Below are 18,410 nucleotides of genomic sequence, written 5' to 3'. Positions count from 1 at the left end.
ATTTTTCACCCAGACAAATGGAAGAGGTGAAATGTGTAAGGTTGATATGCAGTGTATTATTGGGATTATGTGTTTCTGTAATAAAATTTTGATTCCATTAAAACAACACTTCTGTCTGCATATAACTTATTTCAGAAAAAAGTTGTAAAAGGGAATCTTGACTGAAGGGTATTTTGATTACATATATAGTGCTTTTTTTTTTTTACATTTTAGTGTAAATTAGGTAGGCAGAGTACACTTTGCTTATTCATAACAACAGTACTTCAGGTAAACATTTGTTCTTTAGGTGAAAAATAACCTTCAGTAGCAGACCCCATTTGCCATCATCATCCTTTATTCATTTTAATATTTGATACTTTCAGAACTAGTTTACAGTGCCATGCAATGCTTGCAAGAAGTTTGCCATCCAAGTTGTAGGTACTGCCATTCAGCTAATGTCATGTCTGGCATAGATACTGAATGAAAGGAAGTATGTACAAGATTCGACTGCTTGTCCGTATGCTGATTTTGTCCATATTCTTCTGTAAGTACCTGACATTGCTACTACCACCACTAAAACTAGCCCACTACATATCCAGTATGCGGTACATGCATGTAGGTTCCAGCACATTGAGGCTATGGACTTTACCAATAGGCAAGATAGTTATACAAGCCTGACTGAGGTCTGCAGCAAATTACAAGTTTAAATTTTCTACTACACTTCATTTCAAAACTAATCTTGAGGTGACACTGTCCCTCTTTTGTGCAGTGCACTAGCTACAYGAAGAGCAAACCAGTAGTTAAGGCCTGTGTTTCTGAGACTTAGGAATAAAGATAGTGGCACTAGAAAGAACCAGTTAAGAGGTATGTATATTATCTGTTATCCTAATAGCTCTTCAGGAATCCTGTAAAAAAATTACCCTCAGTGAGACAGATGACACACCTAAATACAGATTCTTGTCAAATCTGGCTGTTAATTCTCAGTTGCAGGGGTGGTGGGGCCATCTGTTCAGGCACAGAGACGACATTTGCACTGTGAAACCCAGGAACACTACAGAGCTCCTGCACAGGAGTGTGCGTCTTGCCCATGTCAGGGAAGGCACAGGCACGTCTCACCCACCCCTTCTAAGCCTTACATGAACCCCAGGTGGTGTCCAGAAAAGAGCAGCTGTATACTCCAGTCACATTTTTGATCTGGGTGATGGGGAGACCACATTGCAGTGCACATCCACTTGCCACCCTAGACAGAGCTCTAGCAGTCTCTCAGTCCATCTGAGTCTACTGGTTGTTAGCAGTATATGGTGTTTCAAAAACCTTGGAAAAGAACCTGCTACCACTGAAAATTGTATAAATCAGTCTTGAAAACGTTTCTCTATTTAAAGACTGAAAGCCTTCCTCACACCTGTCACAGTTCAGGAGAGTAGATGGGACCTACACTGAATATGAGTCTTTTCAAACAGTGGTGATCTGATATAGCCTGAATCATTTCTTGCTGTCATATATCCAGAGGGAGAATCCAGCTAATATAGTCCATTCTCTTCATTTTTATTCTACCACTGCTTCTCCACATAGGAAAGGAAAACAGCTAACTACTTCAGCAGCACGATGACAGAAGGACAGCTACCAGCTATTGTGGTCTAGCGCAACTCCCCTGATTCTTGCTAACAGTATCTTTACAGGAATCAGGGAACTTTCYATAAGACAGTAGCTATATCATACTACGAACTTCCTAGATGGAGAGTACTGGTGGATCAGTATTTACCACTGCATATCATACTCATCTGAAACTATAACTACCTCCAACAGCAATGTCTTCTCAAAATCAACATTCCGGTGTGCAGCAGGCCTCCAAAATGGATGAACAGAGACAGGTGCCATTAAAGTATATAGGGATGACATATTTTCATGCTATGTAATACCTACCTGGGCATGGTGCTAATGAAAGCATATGAAAAAGAATGAAGGGGAGAGAGAAATGAAATAAATAGGGAAGATGGTTACAAAAGAAAAATATATGTTTTTAAATCGAATTGTTTAATGCATAAGATTACATGACTACAGGCTGCTTATATTATTTTGCTTTGCTGAATTTCTTGAAAAACCAAAGTCAGTGTAATGCAATGAAAGTTATATTACAGCAAAAGCAAAATAATTTAAGTAGTCTCTGTGAAAATTCTTATAAACAATAACCTGACAGTGACAGAAAATGAGATCATGGAGTTTAAAAGATGCACCTTTTTCCTTCATTCTACCTCTGTGTATCATTTTGCTTTGTTTCAATGCAACCATACTTGATAGGGGATGTGAAATCATTTCCATACAACAGAAAACAGGACACATTTAAGTATCAATTATACGTCAGTGAAAATCTACTGAAATCCATAGAGTGTATCTAAAAGCTAAACTATTCTAAAGAGCAGAAACAGGCTTAACACTTGACTGCACAATCATTCCTATACAGTATCTTAAAATAAATAAAACATTGTTACCATTGAAAGAGCATGATAATGGTGAAATGTTTTGATTTTTAAGCATCCTGATGTAGTTCATAAACACCCTCTGAGACTCAAAAGCAACAGTCACTTAATTTTCAGTGGATTTACTGGAGCTGTCTAAAAACCAGAAGACTCCAAGTTTAGAAGGCCTGAATGATGAGGGATTTAGACATGCTGTGAGGCAAACTGAACTGTTTCCTGACATCTTTTGTTCCAAGACCAATTCATAGCCTACTGAAGTAAACAGAATGGATCCTACTAATTTCACTGAGCTTGGGAAATGCTGCCAGAATAACAATGAAGACTGGAAAATGAAGAAGGCTAAAAATCCTTTCTGTTGCCAAGATCTCAGCCATTTTTTTCCCCTCCTTCAGTCATTCTAAACATGATAAATCTGGAGACATTACTGATTTAAACCAGACATTGACATTTTCGAACAGGAATGCCTGGGTAGCCTATTCTAAATCAGAACTGTGGGTATTAATCTGCCAGATTAGGTACCTTAATCTACATTTATACTCACTAGTAAAAGCTCTCATTTTGAAAATGGAACCCCATATTTCATGTAGACTACAGTGACATTCTCTAAATTACAAAAGATCTTTTTAAAGCATAGAGCCCTCTCTCCTCCGTCTCATTTTTTTTGTGCTTTTATAATGTTTGACTCAAAATCAGAAATACTTAAGTTACAGGCATTATTATTTCACAAATAAATCTAGATCTCAGTTCAACTTGATAGATATATTCAAGCCAATGTTTTCTGGACTGAACACACCTTCTTATTTCTAATGCAAWTTTATTTTTATTCAGTGCTTAAATATTGTGCTGTGTCAATGGAAGGAAAATTACTCTCTTTCCCGTTAATTTGACCATGAGGAAACAGGGCAAGAGTCAACATGCTTGCTGACAATATATTGACTACCAGTCTAATGTGGAATGACTAAGTATGTTGTTCCTTTCCTTATAGCTATAGCCCACAAACAATTCAAAAAAGTCACCTAAACRCTGAAACACCCTGTCCACCTACCCACCCATTCCCTGACTCACGGCAGGAGGAGATTGGGATGATTCATGAGCCCTTTCCATAGTCGACTACACTGTTCTTCCTTTGCCCAAACACAAAGACAAAAAAGCAAGCCTTGCCTTTTAAAGATCCAGATAGGAATCACAAATAAATTCTTTCCTAGACTCTGAGTAGAGTATTAGTGCCAAATGTATCTGTTTCTGGACTGGTCAGGAAATATTCCTTCTGATCACACACGCTTCTGCAAAGCGACAGTTGGCACACTGACATTCCTAAAAAAGAAAGCTTGACGAGTGCATTCCAGATCTACCTCGAGTTAAAAACACTAACAAAGGGACATTTATAACAAAGTACATCTAGAATTGCTGTATGTGCCCAGGCAAATACCTGTCAGATCGTCCTCCTTCCAAGCTGTACCTCAGGTAGTTCATACCATCTAGAAACTGGCTGCTTGGTAAAGAGTCGTCTCCTAGTTCTTTGAGGTCTTCTGGCCTAAGGTACTCTCCTCCATCTCCTGTCATTGTGTCATCACCTTAAAACCAAATACAGAAAGGAAAGAGATAAGCGCACCACAAGTTTGATTTCACTTACATGTTGGGAGCTAACAGCTGGATGGCAAGAAGAACAAGAAGGCAATTTCCACTCAGGAAACACTGCAATCCACAAGCAATTAATGTACTTAACAAAACCGGCACATCAAGCAGGATAAACAAAAAAATCAAAATCAAGGTGAATAATCAACTGGATTTAATCTAAATTTTGCTGTTGCACATACTGGTAAGGGGCATATTTCTTTGCTGCTCTGCAAAGCATGGTTTCTTTGTTGTTCCTTTATCTATCTTAGCTCTCTGGTGATAGCTATAATGTGTCACTTCCTGACACTTTAAGATGAAACATAACCACTTGTTTGATGGTATGCTATGTGTTTTCATCTGAAAAGTTGTTTTCTCTGGCCCTATGCCTGATAGCTTCAAATCCTAATTTAAACTCTCCACTGTCCAAACTCCATATCATATGAAGCTCTCTCATCCAAGTTCCAACACCCTTACGCAATCAGCAAAAAATTTTTATTTCTAAAACATGGCAATATACAGAAACTGGAAATAAATCCATATGCATAGGTGCTATTGCTCATTAAGCAGAAAATAATTCAAAATGAATCAAAGCCTAAATGATATTAGATTATCCCATATATTATCCTTTTYGCATATATTCTGAATATCAACAGATTTAATTTATTTTTTTAGCTCCCAGATGATTTTCCCCAGGAAATACTGTCTATATGATGTCACAGTTTGGTTTTCCTCAGCAGACTAATAAAACAGCTTACATTGCCAAGTAGCATGTAAACGTTTCTTCTCATTCCCATTTGCAACATGGTTTCCCCCTGCAGTTTCTGCCTGGAGATGTATTTATATCTGTATCTTTCCAGCCACTTCCCAACCATTAATTACTGATGCATGAGCCCACCAGGGACTCAGGGCAACCCGCAGAATCCCACAGTATGACCGCAGCCCACCCAACATCTTCAAGTTTTCTCATATTCTGAGCTGCATTGGCAAATGTCAAGAAACTGAAGCTCATGCCTAGTTACATGAAGCAGATTGCAGCTGTAATACAGAAGCAAAGTCTTCAAAGGCTACTACACATCCTAACTGTGGCAATCCACCCTGACATGCTGGGAAGCACCTGGAGGGTGGTATTAAAGGTTAGACAACTGATATCCATGCTTTGCATGGAGAATCCATTTGGGCATCAGGATAGTTGCCACTTCTGTGATATAAAGTCCTAATAAAGCAATATTGCAATTAAGCAATTATTTTTACTGCTGTTATTTCTGGTAAAGCATCAATTTTTTCCTTGCAAAATGTTATTAGCATTGCAATCTGTATGAGTGGCGCTCACTTCCGAAGGCAGAAATCTCATTAYTCCTTTTCATGAAACCAATCAAACTAGTTTTTCTAGCTTGATTTTTCATCTGATAAAGACATGCATAATTTTTCATCTAAGACCAAATAATCTGAGGGCTTTTAAAGAGTTTGTGTATATGTACACAAATATCATATGTAAAAAGGAGGCCTAAATCTTTTCAGTATAATAACAAAAGCCCTTGAAAATTCCACCTGCCCACATTAAGAGGGAGAAACTGGGCACTGTTTCACAGAAAACAATAAAATGCATTTAATCATTGCATGTTTCCTGTCTTCCGACAGATGATGCCTCCTGTTTCCTGGGAATGTCACAATATAAAGCACAGGGCTTAGTGAAAACTTGGAAGATATTAAGCCAATGCTGTTAATCAAACAATAAAAGGAATTTCAAGTTATATTTCAAATAAACTAGATACTTATATTCATGCCAGACATTCCATCCATAATAGAAACAAAGGCAAAATCTTCACTGCTTTCATCACACCCACATCCTTTACAAAAAAAAAAAAACCCAAACTCTACTCGCATTTCAATTTTGGCCTCTCATCTAAGAGTTGTCAATAATGGGGCTAAGTAACACTAGCTGTTTTGTATGATGTGAACATCTGCAAACAGTAATAAGACTATCCATGAATATTTTACGATGTTTTCTAAACATCTATCTGTTGGTATTACAGCTTACGTGCTAGTACACTAGTCTTGAGACAATGAGCTGGAAGTTAAAGTCACTCCCCACAACCCCCGGCGCCCTTCCATCTTTCCTTAATAAGAGAAACACCCTCCCTCCCAGCGTCCCCCCCMAAAAAAACCCAAAACAAATAGTGCGCAGCCTACTGTATGAAGAACAACTGGTGTGTTAAGTCCGAATGACTGTGTAGCAATGTAGCATTTCATGTAACTGTGGATACCTCAGTGTCTGAATTCCTGATTTGCAGGGCAACTGCACATACGCAAAGCAAATTATTTTGAGTCTGTGTAACAAGCACTCATTCACCCTGCCAGTAATACTGCACTGTCATTTAAATATCTGACACAGCTATATTCCTGAGTCTCAATCAATTCTTTGTACTGGAATTTGCACAAAAACATGCAAAGACATGTTGTCTGCTGAGAAGAAATTATATATTCAGCTGACCATGACCTTTCTTCACACAGCAGATCTTACCAGATGGTAGCTATGTAGAGGTGCAAGAAATTACCCTTTTTAATTATGCTGGAAACGATTCATCTGCCATCACATTCCCCATCAAATTAATGACAGTCATGTTTTCACCACTTATTAAGCAGTTCATGATGCATACAGCACTTGACATTGATGTTCCATGACTTCCAGTGCCAACTAGGAATTTACAGGTGGATTTCAACAGGTTACCCACTTAGTGATATACCTTCTCATTACCTGAAAGAACACCTTAATTTCTTCAGTTGTATCAACAGACTTGCAGAGATTTATTTGATGTGAGAAAATGGACTACAAAACGCTGGCTGGCTGAACTTGCACTGCGCCCCAATTACAGAATTCCTGTTCAGCCTTGGCCACATCACTGCCACTGCCCATCTCTCAAATATCTCTAATGATTTTGTTCAGATCTGCATTTCTGAATATCATATTCTTTAGAGCAGTTTTGAAAGGAAATAAAATGCACAGAAGGAAGTATTATGTACCTAGACTCTCCTAAAAGAAACGCAGGGGTTTTGCAGGTAAGGACACTGTGACAACAGGAAGTAGAAAACAAAAAAATCCTCAAACCTAGGAATCTTAATTTAACTTCTAAGCAAAGAGTGGCAAATATCTGAGTCCTTATGTTTGCTGTCACTATTTTTTTTTACTTTGCAGAGTGCAAATAACTCCTAATATGATAGGTGGACCTTTTCCAGACCATAACACAGAAAGTGTCATGGTCTCACTGCACTCTCACAAATGATCCGGTCAGTCTATTAATCTGTTTCCAGTGACCAAACTAATGTCTTGGAAGACCTGAATGCGTATATTTGTATAGGTTTGCAAAACTTGAGGTTTTTTCTTCTCTCCTCCGAGAAGGGGTGGAAAGACAAAAAGCAAAGAGGAAGAGAGATCACTTGAAGTGAGAAAATGGAAACAAATGGGGGACAGAGATGAAAGGAGGACTGGCAAGGGTCACAGGTTGCTGGGAGAAGGGATCACAAAGACAGTATAAATTTAGCAGGTTATAGGCCTGTTTTGAGGAAGAAATGAGAAGGAACCGTGTACCTGCTAAAGAAGAGGCTGAATATTTCTATGAGGTGTCGGTTGCCTTCAACAACTATTAAATCAAGTGGCCTCTTCTGCAGAGCTGTGAACTCAGTACTTTGCAGGACTGGATACAAGATGAGTAAAGAGAGGGGAAGGGAGGGTAGAAAACTAAATGGAGAGGTGAAAAAGAGAGAGACAGTAAATCTGAGAAGCAGAATGGGAAAATTAAATAAACTTAAGGATTTGAATTCTATGCTTAAGGCAAGAAAGGCCTGATAAACTAATGGTGGACAAGTGAGGACTAGTTTGATCACTGTTAGTAACACTATTATTTTTAAAAATGTATTTGTCATAATCAAGCCAACTAAGGGCACACCTACTGTAAACAGTGGACAGTAACACAGGGATTATTGGACTGGCGAATCCCTATGTACCACAGCGCAGAGCTGTGCAGACATGCCAGCCCATGTTCAGAAGCACTAGAGCCACAACTAACTATTGAGTGCTGCGCCAGAGCAAACAAGCTGTCTCTCACGGGGGCTATTAACCCAGAAGCAGTGTCATGCAGCTGACCTGAGCATGTATCCCTGCACAGCTCTGCACCATGCTGTGCAACTCGGGTTGGCACTAACTGGGGAACTTCTGCGCTGTGCTGTTTTGTGCTGCAGATGCACTCCAGGAAAATTAAACATCTAGTTCTGAGTAACTTAGAAGCCCTGAACCTGAAGGAACTTTAAGACATTGCTGCCACAGAAACTGAAATAAAATAGCAGCAATGGCATCATTCTGCTGAGTTTCATAGGGCTGTGACAGAGTCTGCCTTGCACAGCCACAAAGCAGGGAGCACACAGGTTAGCCTGTGAGAAGCATTCAGCCCTACATATATCTGGTGACTGTGCAGTTAGTAAGAGAGGCAAAGTACTGGCATCAAAGCAAGAATGGGAACCTTCCCTATAAGCTTTAAAAATGCAGCCGCTTGAAGATTTTTCTATTTGCCCAGATTAGGCATCAAGAGTAAATGCCATTGCTAGACACTGTCAAAGCTACATAGAACTATCTTCAAAAGATTACATTAAAACAGAACCAAAGAACCAACTCAAAAAGCTCCACAACTGATCAAATTTTGCTCGTCAGTAATATTCATGTGATGACTCTTACTGTTCTGTTCCTTTTTTTTTTTAGATTTTATGCCAATCACACATTATTTCTGTGTACTATGAACCACAATATCCAAATACAGCAACAGATCTCAATTGCTAATTTCTAAGATACCTGTTAGCAGGAAAAGAAGTACCTGGGAAAATTTTTAACATCTGATGCCCTCTCATTTAGTAAATATTTGTCTTACTCTAACCTTATAGTACAGAGAAAACAAAAAGCTAATTTTGATGCTGATGATTTCACGAGTTTGAGCACAGGTATTAAGCACCATAAATCACTGAATGGACTACAAAACAGGCTACATGCTGAGACCACAGATCTGCTCCTTCAGTGACAGTTTGGCTGAACAGAGAGTATTTTATCCAGTCATTATAACTGGAGGACTACAGTGATGCTCCTGTATTTTGCTTCTTTCTTACATTTTAACAAGGGAGTGATATTTCCTACATAAATAACAGATTAAATTAAGTAATGATTATGAGCCACTTTGAAATCTTTCAACAAAAGCATGTTTTAAATGCAAAATACCATTTAACAGACAGTAGTTTGGGGCAGCCAGTCACATGCACTTCTCCACTTAGCAAGTCAATTTTGGCTCATGGGAGAAGTGTTTAATTAGCGTATCTTAAACAGACCAGTTTTGTTCAGAACTTATCCTGTCTACTGTTATCAGGGAACCATGCAAATGTGTTATCAAGAAATCAGATTAAAAATGTTCACCGCATCATTCTGGATATCCATCTACGGAGTCAACTCATTTAGGGAAACCTGGTCAAAGCCGTAGTTCCCACAGTGCTACATAAGAGAATTGCAAAGAACAACTGCAGTGTCAGAATTCCTCTGGAACTGTTTCTCACAAAGCACAGAGAGAATAAAGGAAAAGGTTAAAAAAGAGAAAGAAAGAGGGCTGTGATAAAAACTGCCACAAATTGCTTTTAATAGATGTTTTTAAAGCCACATACAGTTATGCGATTTTGCCAAAATAATTGTTTTCTTTGCCACATGCARATAAGTCTACAGCTCCCCATATAAAGTGTTGCTTCTTAAATGTAACAGATGGAGAATAGATAGCTATGGCAAGCATGAATTTTTTATGGAATATATAAGCCCTGAAGCATCTTTAATAGAATGTATAATGCAGGGTTCTCTTGACACTTTCCCTGGAAASCTTTGGTTCCCTAGAGTCAATCTGCTGTTTAATGGCCCACGCACATTAGGAATTTTCCGGTGTTACAATAACTTTGGCTAATGGTCTATATTTCTGTACTTTTAGCCAGTCAGGAAAGCAGAGTTTCATACATGACTTTACACAAATCATCATGTCAACTACTGATAGCTCAACGAAGCACTTGCAGAAAGCGAAAGTGAAGCAAATGAAAAGAAAAAAAACTATACATCTACCTTGCAGGGACTYTGCAGAAGGAAAGATGACTGGATTCTGTTTTCTCCTGAATTAATGTACTGCAAAATTAATTCTAGTATTTGACAGGTGCCTGCTATGGCATTTACAAAGCTGTTACGCTGGAACTAGGTAACAAAATACAAGCACTGCCTTTTTAGAATTTGATCAGGATAAACTACTCCTCCCTCTCTAAGCCACAGAAACCTTGAAAGGTCACAGATAGTAACTGGCATGCTGACAGGTCTGAGGTGTGGTGGGGCTACTGTGCAATGTACATTCAAGCTGGGACTTGAATGAGTTCCTTGTACGGTTTCAAGAGAAATAAAGCACATCCCACAAAGAATTCTTAGCAGGAAATGACATTAAAAGAACATATTGGGGAAAGTGATGGAGAACTGATTTAGCTTTTTGTTCCACCAGAACACTGTTTTCTTCTTACAGGAGGAGAAAATTCACTCTAAATCAGATCAAAATTACCTATGAAAACAGGAAATTTCCTCATAATTTGGAACACTTAGATTAGGCATTAAACAAGGAAAGCTTCATCTGAGAGAGATATCTATGACTCAGAACAAATCTTTGACCCACACTCTGCATTTGTTGAAGTGAAAAGGGAAAAAATGTCTTTGGCTTTTTCCCAAGGATACAAAGTGCTTACTGATTTTGCCTTTGGGAAATTCGTATGGCAAGCACCAGTCTTTACGTAGCACTTTCAAAAAGATTTGTAAAATGTTATGTACTGACACACAAGTCATCTTTCACAATAATGCTGGTCAGAGAGAACAACAGCCATGACATTTTCTCTACACAGAGTGGTAATGTTCCTCTGATTGGGAGGACTCATTTTGACTTACAAAGTATTTTTAAGTACTGTCAGCAACCATAAAATCTTTAGCTAATTAAGATTAATGTAAATGTAAAAACATCCAGTTTTTGTCAATCATGTGTGGGAATAACATCTGGTAGCTTTAAAGATTAGTTTAGATCAGATGAATAAGACTAGTCAAAAACACATTTCCCTTTTTTAATGTGCTGATCATGATTTAGATGGAGTATTTGCTTCAGTGAACAGTCTGTTGTAGGTCCCTCTATGTTTTCAATCCCTGATGAAATTACTTGGATGCTCATAATTGCTCATATAATAACAATTTAGGAAAATAACATATAGGTAAATGCAGTAGTGTCTCCTGGTCATGCTCCTGCCTTCCTCCTTTGTACTAACAAATGTGCACTTGCACTTTTAGTTATGCCTACACATTCCACTGACATCATTTATTATCGCCAATCTGGTCAAGTCTATTCTATGAAGAATACTGATGCAAATGAAAAACACCAGTTTCTTTAAAACTTTTGCCAAAATTTTTGCAGCCTACCCACAATCTCCTGTTTTTCATTATTAAAATGTTGACAAGTGAGCTCAATCTTTAGCAAAATCTATCTCACCAAGAATAAAATTAGTCTTTCCAATGACAAAATCAGATTCTTCTTCATTTGTTTATAAAGCTATCTTCTTCTTCAATGCAAAAATCCCAGTCAACTCTAGTTATTACTTTTTTTACACTTCTTAGCAACACCATCAACAAAGCTACAATATTTTTAAAAGTATAAAAATGGATCGGCTAACCATAATATTGAGAACATTTAGTGTTGACAACATACAAACAAAAAAAAGGTAATCAGTTTTCAGATTTCCTGTTGAATTTGCACATTTGGCACTTAAAAGTAAAAACAATAAACAAATACAACAAAAAAAAACCCAAAGCTCATTCTGATCAGGCAAAAAATAAAAGAATATATATAAATTCAAGAATGCCATATAAACAGAAACAACTTTTCAGATTAGCATCCCTTTATCTTGGATGACATTGCTAAGATGACCAAGCCAGAAATCATTCTCATAACAAACCTTTTAGGTCATTTAAAGCTCAAAATTTACTAGGAAATAAGGGACAGATATTGGCATATTTTCAATGTGGACACAGTAATTAATATTTTAAGAATTAACTCTTATTTACCAGCTATTTTTTTGTGAGTACAGATGTCTTTCCCTTTCTCGGTTTCAGCTTTTGATAGATAGCTTTAGATTTATTTCTGTAAATCAACTGTCTTTGTCTACAGTTTATACTACCAGCTATAAAACGGTTGAGTTAATTCAGTGGCAWTATTCTGGCTTTACTGTGTTTTAATGCCCAGCAACAGCAACTGACAAGTCTAATCAACAACAGTTACTGGCTTCAACTTTAACTTCCAGACTTTATTATGAAAATTATGCCTTAAGTCTCGTCTAATTAAGACATTACTTCAGCAGAACTACGTGTACACACAACAGCAACAAATTCTGCCCAGATTTAACTGCTCATTCCTCACACATGTGACAGTAATATTAACATATTCTAAGGCCACGTATGGTGACACACAGGAAATTCACTGCTACATTTTAGCATCCTTTACAACAGTTATAGATGCTGTTAAGGAATTCAATATGTTTATCAAAGAGCAAGCTGCAGTTTCCAGACATATGAAGCAATACATTTTGACAAGAAAATATTCTTAGGTACCAGAGCACATTACCATTTTATAAGAGCAGTGTTCATAATAATAGCTAGGTAGCTAGTTAGTTACAGGCAGACAGTTACAAAGATAGGTAGACAGAYACATGCAGCATTTTCTTCACAGATCCCAAAGTGTCAGGCAACACAGCTCATCATTATTCCATTCTACAAGTGGAGGTTGAAGACAATTGGAGTGACTTCCACAAAGCCATCTAAGCATCAGCAGCAGTGCCAGGAATCAATTCCTGACCCTATTTAAGTGTCTATCTGTAAAGCAGTAATTTCTCAGTCCTTGACCTTGGTCTTTTATGAGTGTGGTTATATCGGAACTAGATGTACAAAGCAGTTTGAAAATTCTGTTTGCTGATATTTTATCCAGACTGGGAAAAAATCAGGAAATTATTTTTTCAATGAGAAATAGAATTTTCTTTTTTTTTTCTAACTAGAAATCCGTTGGAATCAGATATGGATTAGCTGTGAACTCTTTTTTGGGAATCTAATGTCACATTTTTGTTGTACTTCAGCGATGCAACAGCTCAGATATGCCACCTTGTCACTGATCCGCATTCATAAATGGATAGCAAACCCCACTTTTAGGCAGCTACTATCATTTTGAATATGTTTGAATGATGTAATACCATAATTTTGAATAAGCTTGAAAACAAGAGTGGAGAAGAAGGAACATCTCTGTGAGAGGAAAAATGCAACAATCTGTGGATGATTAGTATATGTAGTGATTAATGTATATTTTATTTTGTAAATTATTTAAGGACATGTGAYGAAGCTGTTTCCATTTTTAGAAACACTTCAACAAATTCCATGTCCTAATGACCTTCTTGTCTTAAGACAACTTGTTTGTAGATTCTTTTAAAGAAATTCAAATTTAAAAGAAACAGACTTCTGTTTCAAYCAATCATAAGGTTGAATCTTTAGCAACTTTTTGACACCTTGTGAKAGGGATGCTTTTTCTTCTTTGGATACTGTGATTCTGCTTCATCCACTATGTACATAAGACTACTTGCTAGACTTTTCTGTTTGTATACCCTGTCTCTGCAACTGAAATGTCAGCATTAATGACTATAGGGTGTTGATCTACCTTTATGGCAGGTGCTTCAAGAACCTACTGCCATTAAAAATGGTGTCCCACTTTCTTCTTCACCCTTTCTACTCCCTTCTGCCTGCAAAAGTAGCCTGGCTGAAAATTAACTCATCAAAACAAACACTAGTTTTCAGACAGACCAGTTCTCTGGGTTGGTTCACATTGTTGCAAGAAATGTTTGTGCTGCAGTAATGGAGGGAGTGCGAATGTATAGCTAGAGCTATGACAACTTCTTGTAGCAGCCAGAACTTAGTCTCAAAGGGACAGTGAAACCAGAGCTTTTAAAAGTTAGTCGGATTGGAAACAGTAGGAGATGAGGAGGTTCAGAGACACACAAATAACAGCTCTTCCATAAACTGTTTTACTCATTGGTCTTGTACCTCCTATTTACAAAGAGCTACATTTACCGTATCTACTGCAGATGGGAGTCACAAAGATAAATTAACAGCAGCCTGTCCAGCTCTTTTGACACAAAAATAATGCAAGAAATGAGCACAGAGGAACAGCAACATATTTTCTAGATTCTTCCAGAATGCCTGGGCTAACAAAAACATTTGCATGAGCTTAACCTTATTAATTCTGTAGATTTCACTTAAATACATTTTATAAGATACCTTGCAGTAATTGCACTTTACTGTTGTAAGGATACCTCAAGTGCAAATTGCTTCTTTTGTAGAAGTTTTTAAGGAACAGAACTTTGTAGTGATATAGAAAAACAGCAAAGTCAAATGCAATGACTAAAAAAAGGCACAGTTTTTGTCACTTTAACTATCTATATGAAGCATTTCTGCAATCATGGATGTGTGTTTCAGGAATCGCATCACTGAATACCCATGGCCTGTGGGAAACTGTAGAGTAATGCTGGTCCTTAAGGAAAAGTACATTCTTAATGTGTTTTGCAAGATCAGGTGTTCATCTTCTGAACAGTGATTGCATTACATCTGCATTTTTATGGCACTGTGCACAGTACTAAACAAATAACAATGCATAATCATCTTTATGAATTCATCATGTTAGACTGTAGTACTCATAGAGAGAATAGCAGTAACACGTGCATGTGTACATGAGTATATAAATAAAGTGTTTGATAAAACTATGCTGATACATCTTTGGCCCTGACGGTCACAAAGCTGGAAAGTCTCATAAATGCCAAAGAAAACATGAAACTGCTGTATGTTAATAAAAGAATAATTAGTGGGACTCTCAGTCCATTCAAAAACATGTTGAACAAGGCTGTACAGAGCAGGAACTTACATACTAAGTCAAAYTATCTGACAGATTACATGGCCCTTTATTTTATATTGCTAAGACTAGGTGCTACACTTGAATGGTCATTATTTGTTTTAGGAGTATAAGCACTCTATTATTAATGTAGCAGCATTCTATTATGCAAGATAATTGCTTCCCATGCAAAATACAAAATAGTAATTGCCAGTGAGGAACAGGCTCCACAATGGGACATGAAATATTTACTTACTCAAATACTCTTGTTGCGTTCAACTTTATAATTATATGATTACAGTTAGCTGGTTTAATATGTCATGTAAATTTATTTCAGAAGATATCATGTCACTTTAAAACAGCCAAGAACACAGCATTACTGCAAACTTATTGCTAGCCTCTTACRAAGACTACACCATCACTAACAGGTTCATCATCCCTATTAGAAGTTCTCCAGTCTTCCAGCTCCCTGCTACTTTAAATTCCTGTGATAAATATCACCCTTGTTGGCAATTTTTGCAACAACCTAAATACTTTGCCTACCAAAACAGTTTGTACAGGGACAGCGGCATGAAGCGCATTCACTGTAACCAACCTGCAGCAGGATCACAGGGCCACTATCAGTATGAGTGCTCAGTACAGAGTCCTGAGAGGCAATGTGCCAGAGGACCTATTTCATATCCTGCTAGCTATTGACAAACGGTAGGTGTCAGACGGTGACAGAAAGCAGAGAGTGTTAATGTAATGCACTGGAGAGCATTAGTCATGCTGGATGGCCACAATAAGTCCTCCCATATAATTAAAGATACAGGTAATAAATCTTTTAGATTTTCTGGCTTCCCTTTTTCCTCCCACCTTTCAGGAAACATAGGCCCAGTCACACTTCAAGAGTAACAAAGAAGAGTAGTGTTAGGCACCCAGATTAAGCATATTCATGTTGCTTCAACACAATAAAATAAACAAACAGAGTTAAACAAAAAGAGAAAATCTGCAAGTCTTACTCCACGAACTTCTGCTAACAGCACCTGTGCCACTATATGCTTCCCCACCACTGAAGCGTTCATCATCAGAGTGTTTAAAGGCTGTACAACATATAAGTTGGTTTGAGAAAAAGGAATACCCTATAAGTTAATGCTGTAGAAGTAGAAAGACAATACTATGCTTTGTGGATTTAAAGACGGTTAAACGGTAGTTCCCAAGAATGGGAGAAAATTAAACAATGTGAACCTAAGGCTAGAAACAGTTTAAAGGCCTTTTATCATCTTCATTACACAAGTAGCTGGATGCTTTTCAAAAGCAGAAAATTTAGCATAAACAAGCCTGAGAGAAATAACTTAACAGATCATGTTGCAATAGAATGTAACCTGTTTTTGAATACAAATTAAAACACTTGTTTCTCTTTGCTTGCAGTTTTGTAAGCATTAAAAAGAAGTATCTGGAGTCCAAACATAGTATTTTTCTCAATAGAATAATTTATCAGCCTAATTCCCATTTCAAAAAGTAACTTAAAACACTTTAGGACTATGAATGCCATTAACTTCTGGTGTAATTTAGAACCATAAGAGCCTTTGGGTTCTTTGTGAAAGAAAAAAAAAACCCCAGTAACCTGGGTTCCTAAATCCCTAGGGCTTTTTTAAATTATAGTGACTGTACAAATTGTTCCTACAAAGGAATAAAAACTATATCATATGGCATATGTAAGATACTGTAATATTAATTAACATTGCCAACAGTTAAAAAGAAGTTAGAAAATTTGTGCAAATGTAGGTATACCTTATGAGATATCATGATTAAAATTTATTAAGAAGTCAGTCATAAACTTTTAGAAATGCATCTTTTTAAGCTATTTCCTTACTTCTGTGCAGTATGAAACTGCAGTACTTTATCAAACCCTCCAGAAGTTCCCAGAAATTTTCTTGGGACTTAGCTAAGTGATGCAACATATGCCTCCTATCTGTACATGGAACAGAGTCTGAGACCAAAGTGCCAAAGTTATTAGCATGTTGTTATTTTATGTCACGCCATATGTATCTGTCTTTTGCATGTGCCAAAAGGTCCCCAGAGAAACTCCTCACCTTCCACCTTATGCATCTTCTTACAAGAATGTTTCCAATTAAGCAGAACTCTTCAATATGTTTATCTGAACTAGGTGGCACTGATCCAAAAAGTTTATTGCTCAAATACCTATTTATAGGAGGATCCAACCCAGTTCTGGGACAGCTTTACACTTGAATTTTTAAATATCATGTTGAGAAATGCTCACATTTGAGGATTTGGCTCTGAAAAGATTATAAGTTTGGGCTGAAAAAGAAGTATGGGTCTAGGATTCTAGTTTGGGTCAATATTTGGCATCCTTATTCAAATCCCATAATGATCACATCATTTAAAAAAAAGCTATTGCATAGAACATAATTTCAAGAACTGCAGAACGAAAATGTCAAAGTGCTTAAGCAGCTATCTTGAGCCTATAYTACAGGTGGCATAAGTGATATGGAACATAGCGAAGTTACTCACCTTCCTCATCTGAAACATCCAGGACCTCGGTCATTGTTTCAGGTACATTTAGCTTGTGCTTTTCTGTTACAGTCTGCAAAGACAGAATCATCAATCCTCAAATTAAACATCAAAAGAAGAAGCAAAGTTTACAGCAGGAAATTTTCAAAAGCAGCAGCAGTGGGATCTGCTGAGATATTTTATAATGTGTTTCCCCTTTCCTCCGATTTTATTTCTCATCTTTACTTCAGAAGYTCCTGTTCTCTGTGCTACTATAAGGTAGCATTTACTCCAGCAGAAATGTACAAAAAAAAGATAATGAGCTGGTTAGAAAAAAAAAGGAAAAGAAAGGAAAGCTCTCAGTGAATTTATTTATAAATGGTGCACACAGAATAATTCAGCTCAATGTTTCCAAGATGATTTTAAAATGAATTAGGTAATGTCTACAGAAGAGCTTCACAAAAGTTGTATTTGGCATATGGAAACTATTAAATCGTAAAGCATTTGGAAATGGAGTTATGAATAATTGGAAATTTTTAAACTAAAAAAGATGTGAAATATTTAGACAGATCACTTGAAACAGCCCTACCACCAAAAAGTGACTATACACTGTGTACAAATGATATGCTTTTCATAAATCACGTATATTCCCCCAAATCATGTACACATTAGAACAAAATTATTCAGAGATTCTGATATATTTTATGCACCTAAAAGCTTACAAATATCACAATACAAGGCAAGTATGGACCAAGGACAGCCAGGATTACACTGCTGAAGTGAGAGATAGCATGGAGTAGGAGAATGCTAGAAGAATTTTTTTATCTGATTTTAGGAAACA

General features: G+C 37.2%; 1 protein-coding gene across 1 annotated transcript in view; it reads right to left on the bottom strand.

The window, feature by feature from the left end:
- Window positions 1-18,410, bottom strand: part of ANK2 (ankyrin 2) — a gene marked incomplete at its 3' end in the record, with an annotated part of 166,806 nt that overhangs the window by 58,551 nt on the left and 89,845 nt on the right. Inside the window, exons 22-24 of the mRNA XM_026076727.1 lie at window positions 17,591-17,663; window positions 3,886-4,030; window positions 1,903-1,914 (exon numbers count right to left, since the gene is read on the bottom strand). Coding sequence (XP_025932512.1) covers window positions 1,903-1,914; window positions 3,886-4,030; window positions 17,591-17,663 — 230 coding nt within the window. The remainder of the gene's footprint in view (window positions 1-1,902; window positions 1,915-3,885; window positions 4,031-17,590; window positions 17,664-18,410) is intronic.

Source organism: Apteryx rowi, unplaced genomic scaffold, assembly GCF_003343035.1.
Source record: "Apteryx rowi isolate R43461 unplaced genomic scaffold, aptRow1 scaffold_438, whole genome shotgun sequence".
Taxonomy (NCBI): domain Eukaryota; kingdom Metazoa; phylum Chordata; class Aves; order Apterygiformes; family Apterygidae; genus Apteryx; species Apteryx rowi.
The sequence above is the reverse complement of the archived record's forward strand: the minus strand, read 5'-3'. Positions and strand labels throughout refer to the sequence as shown.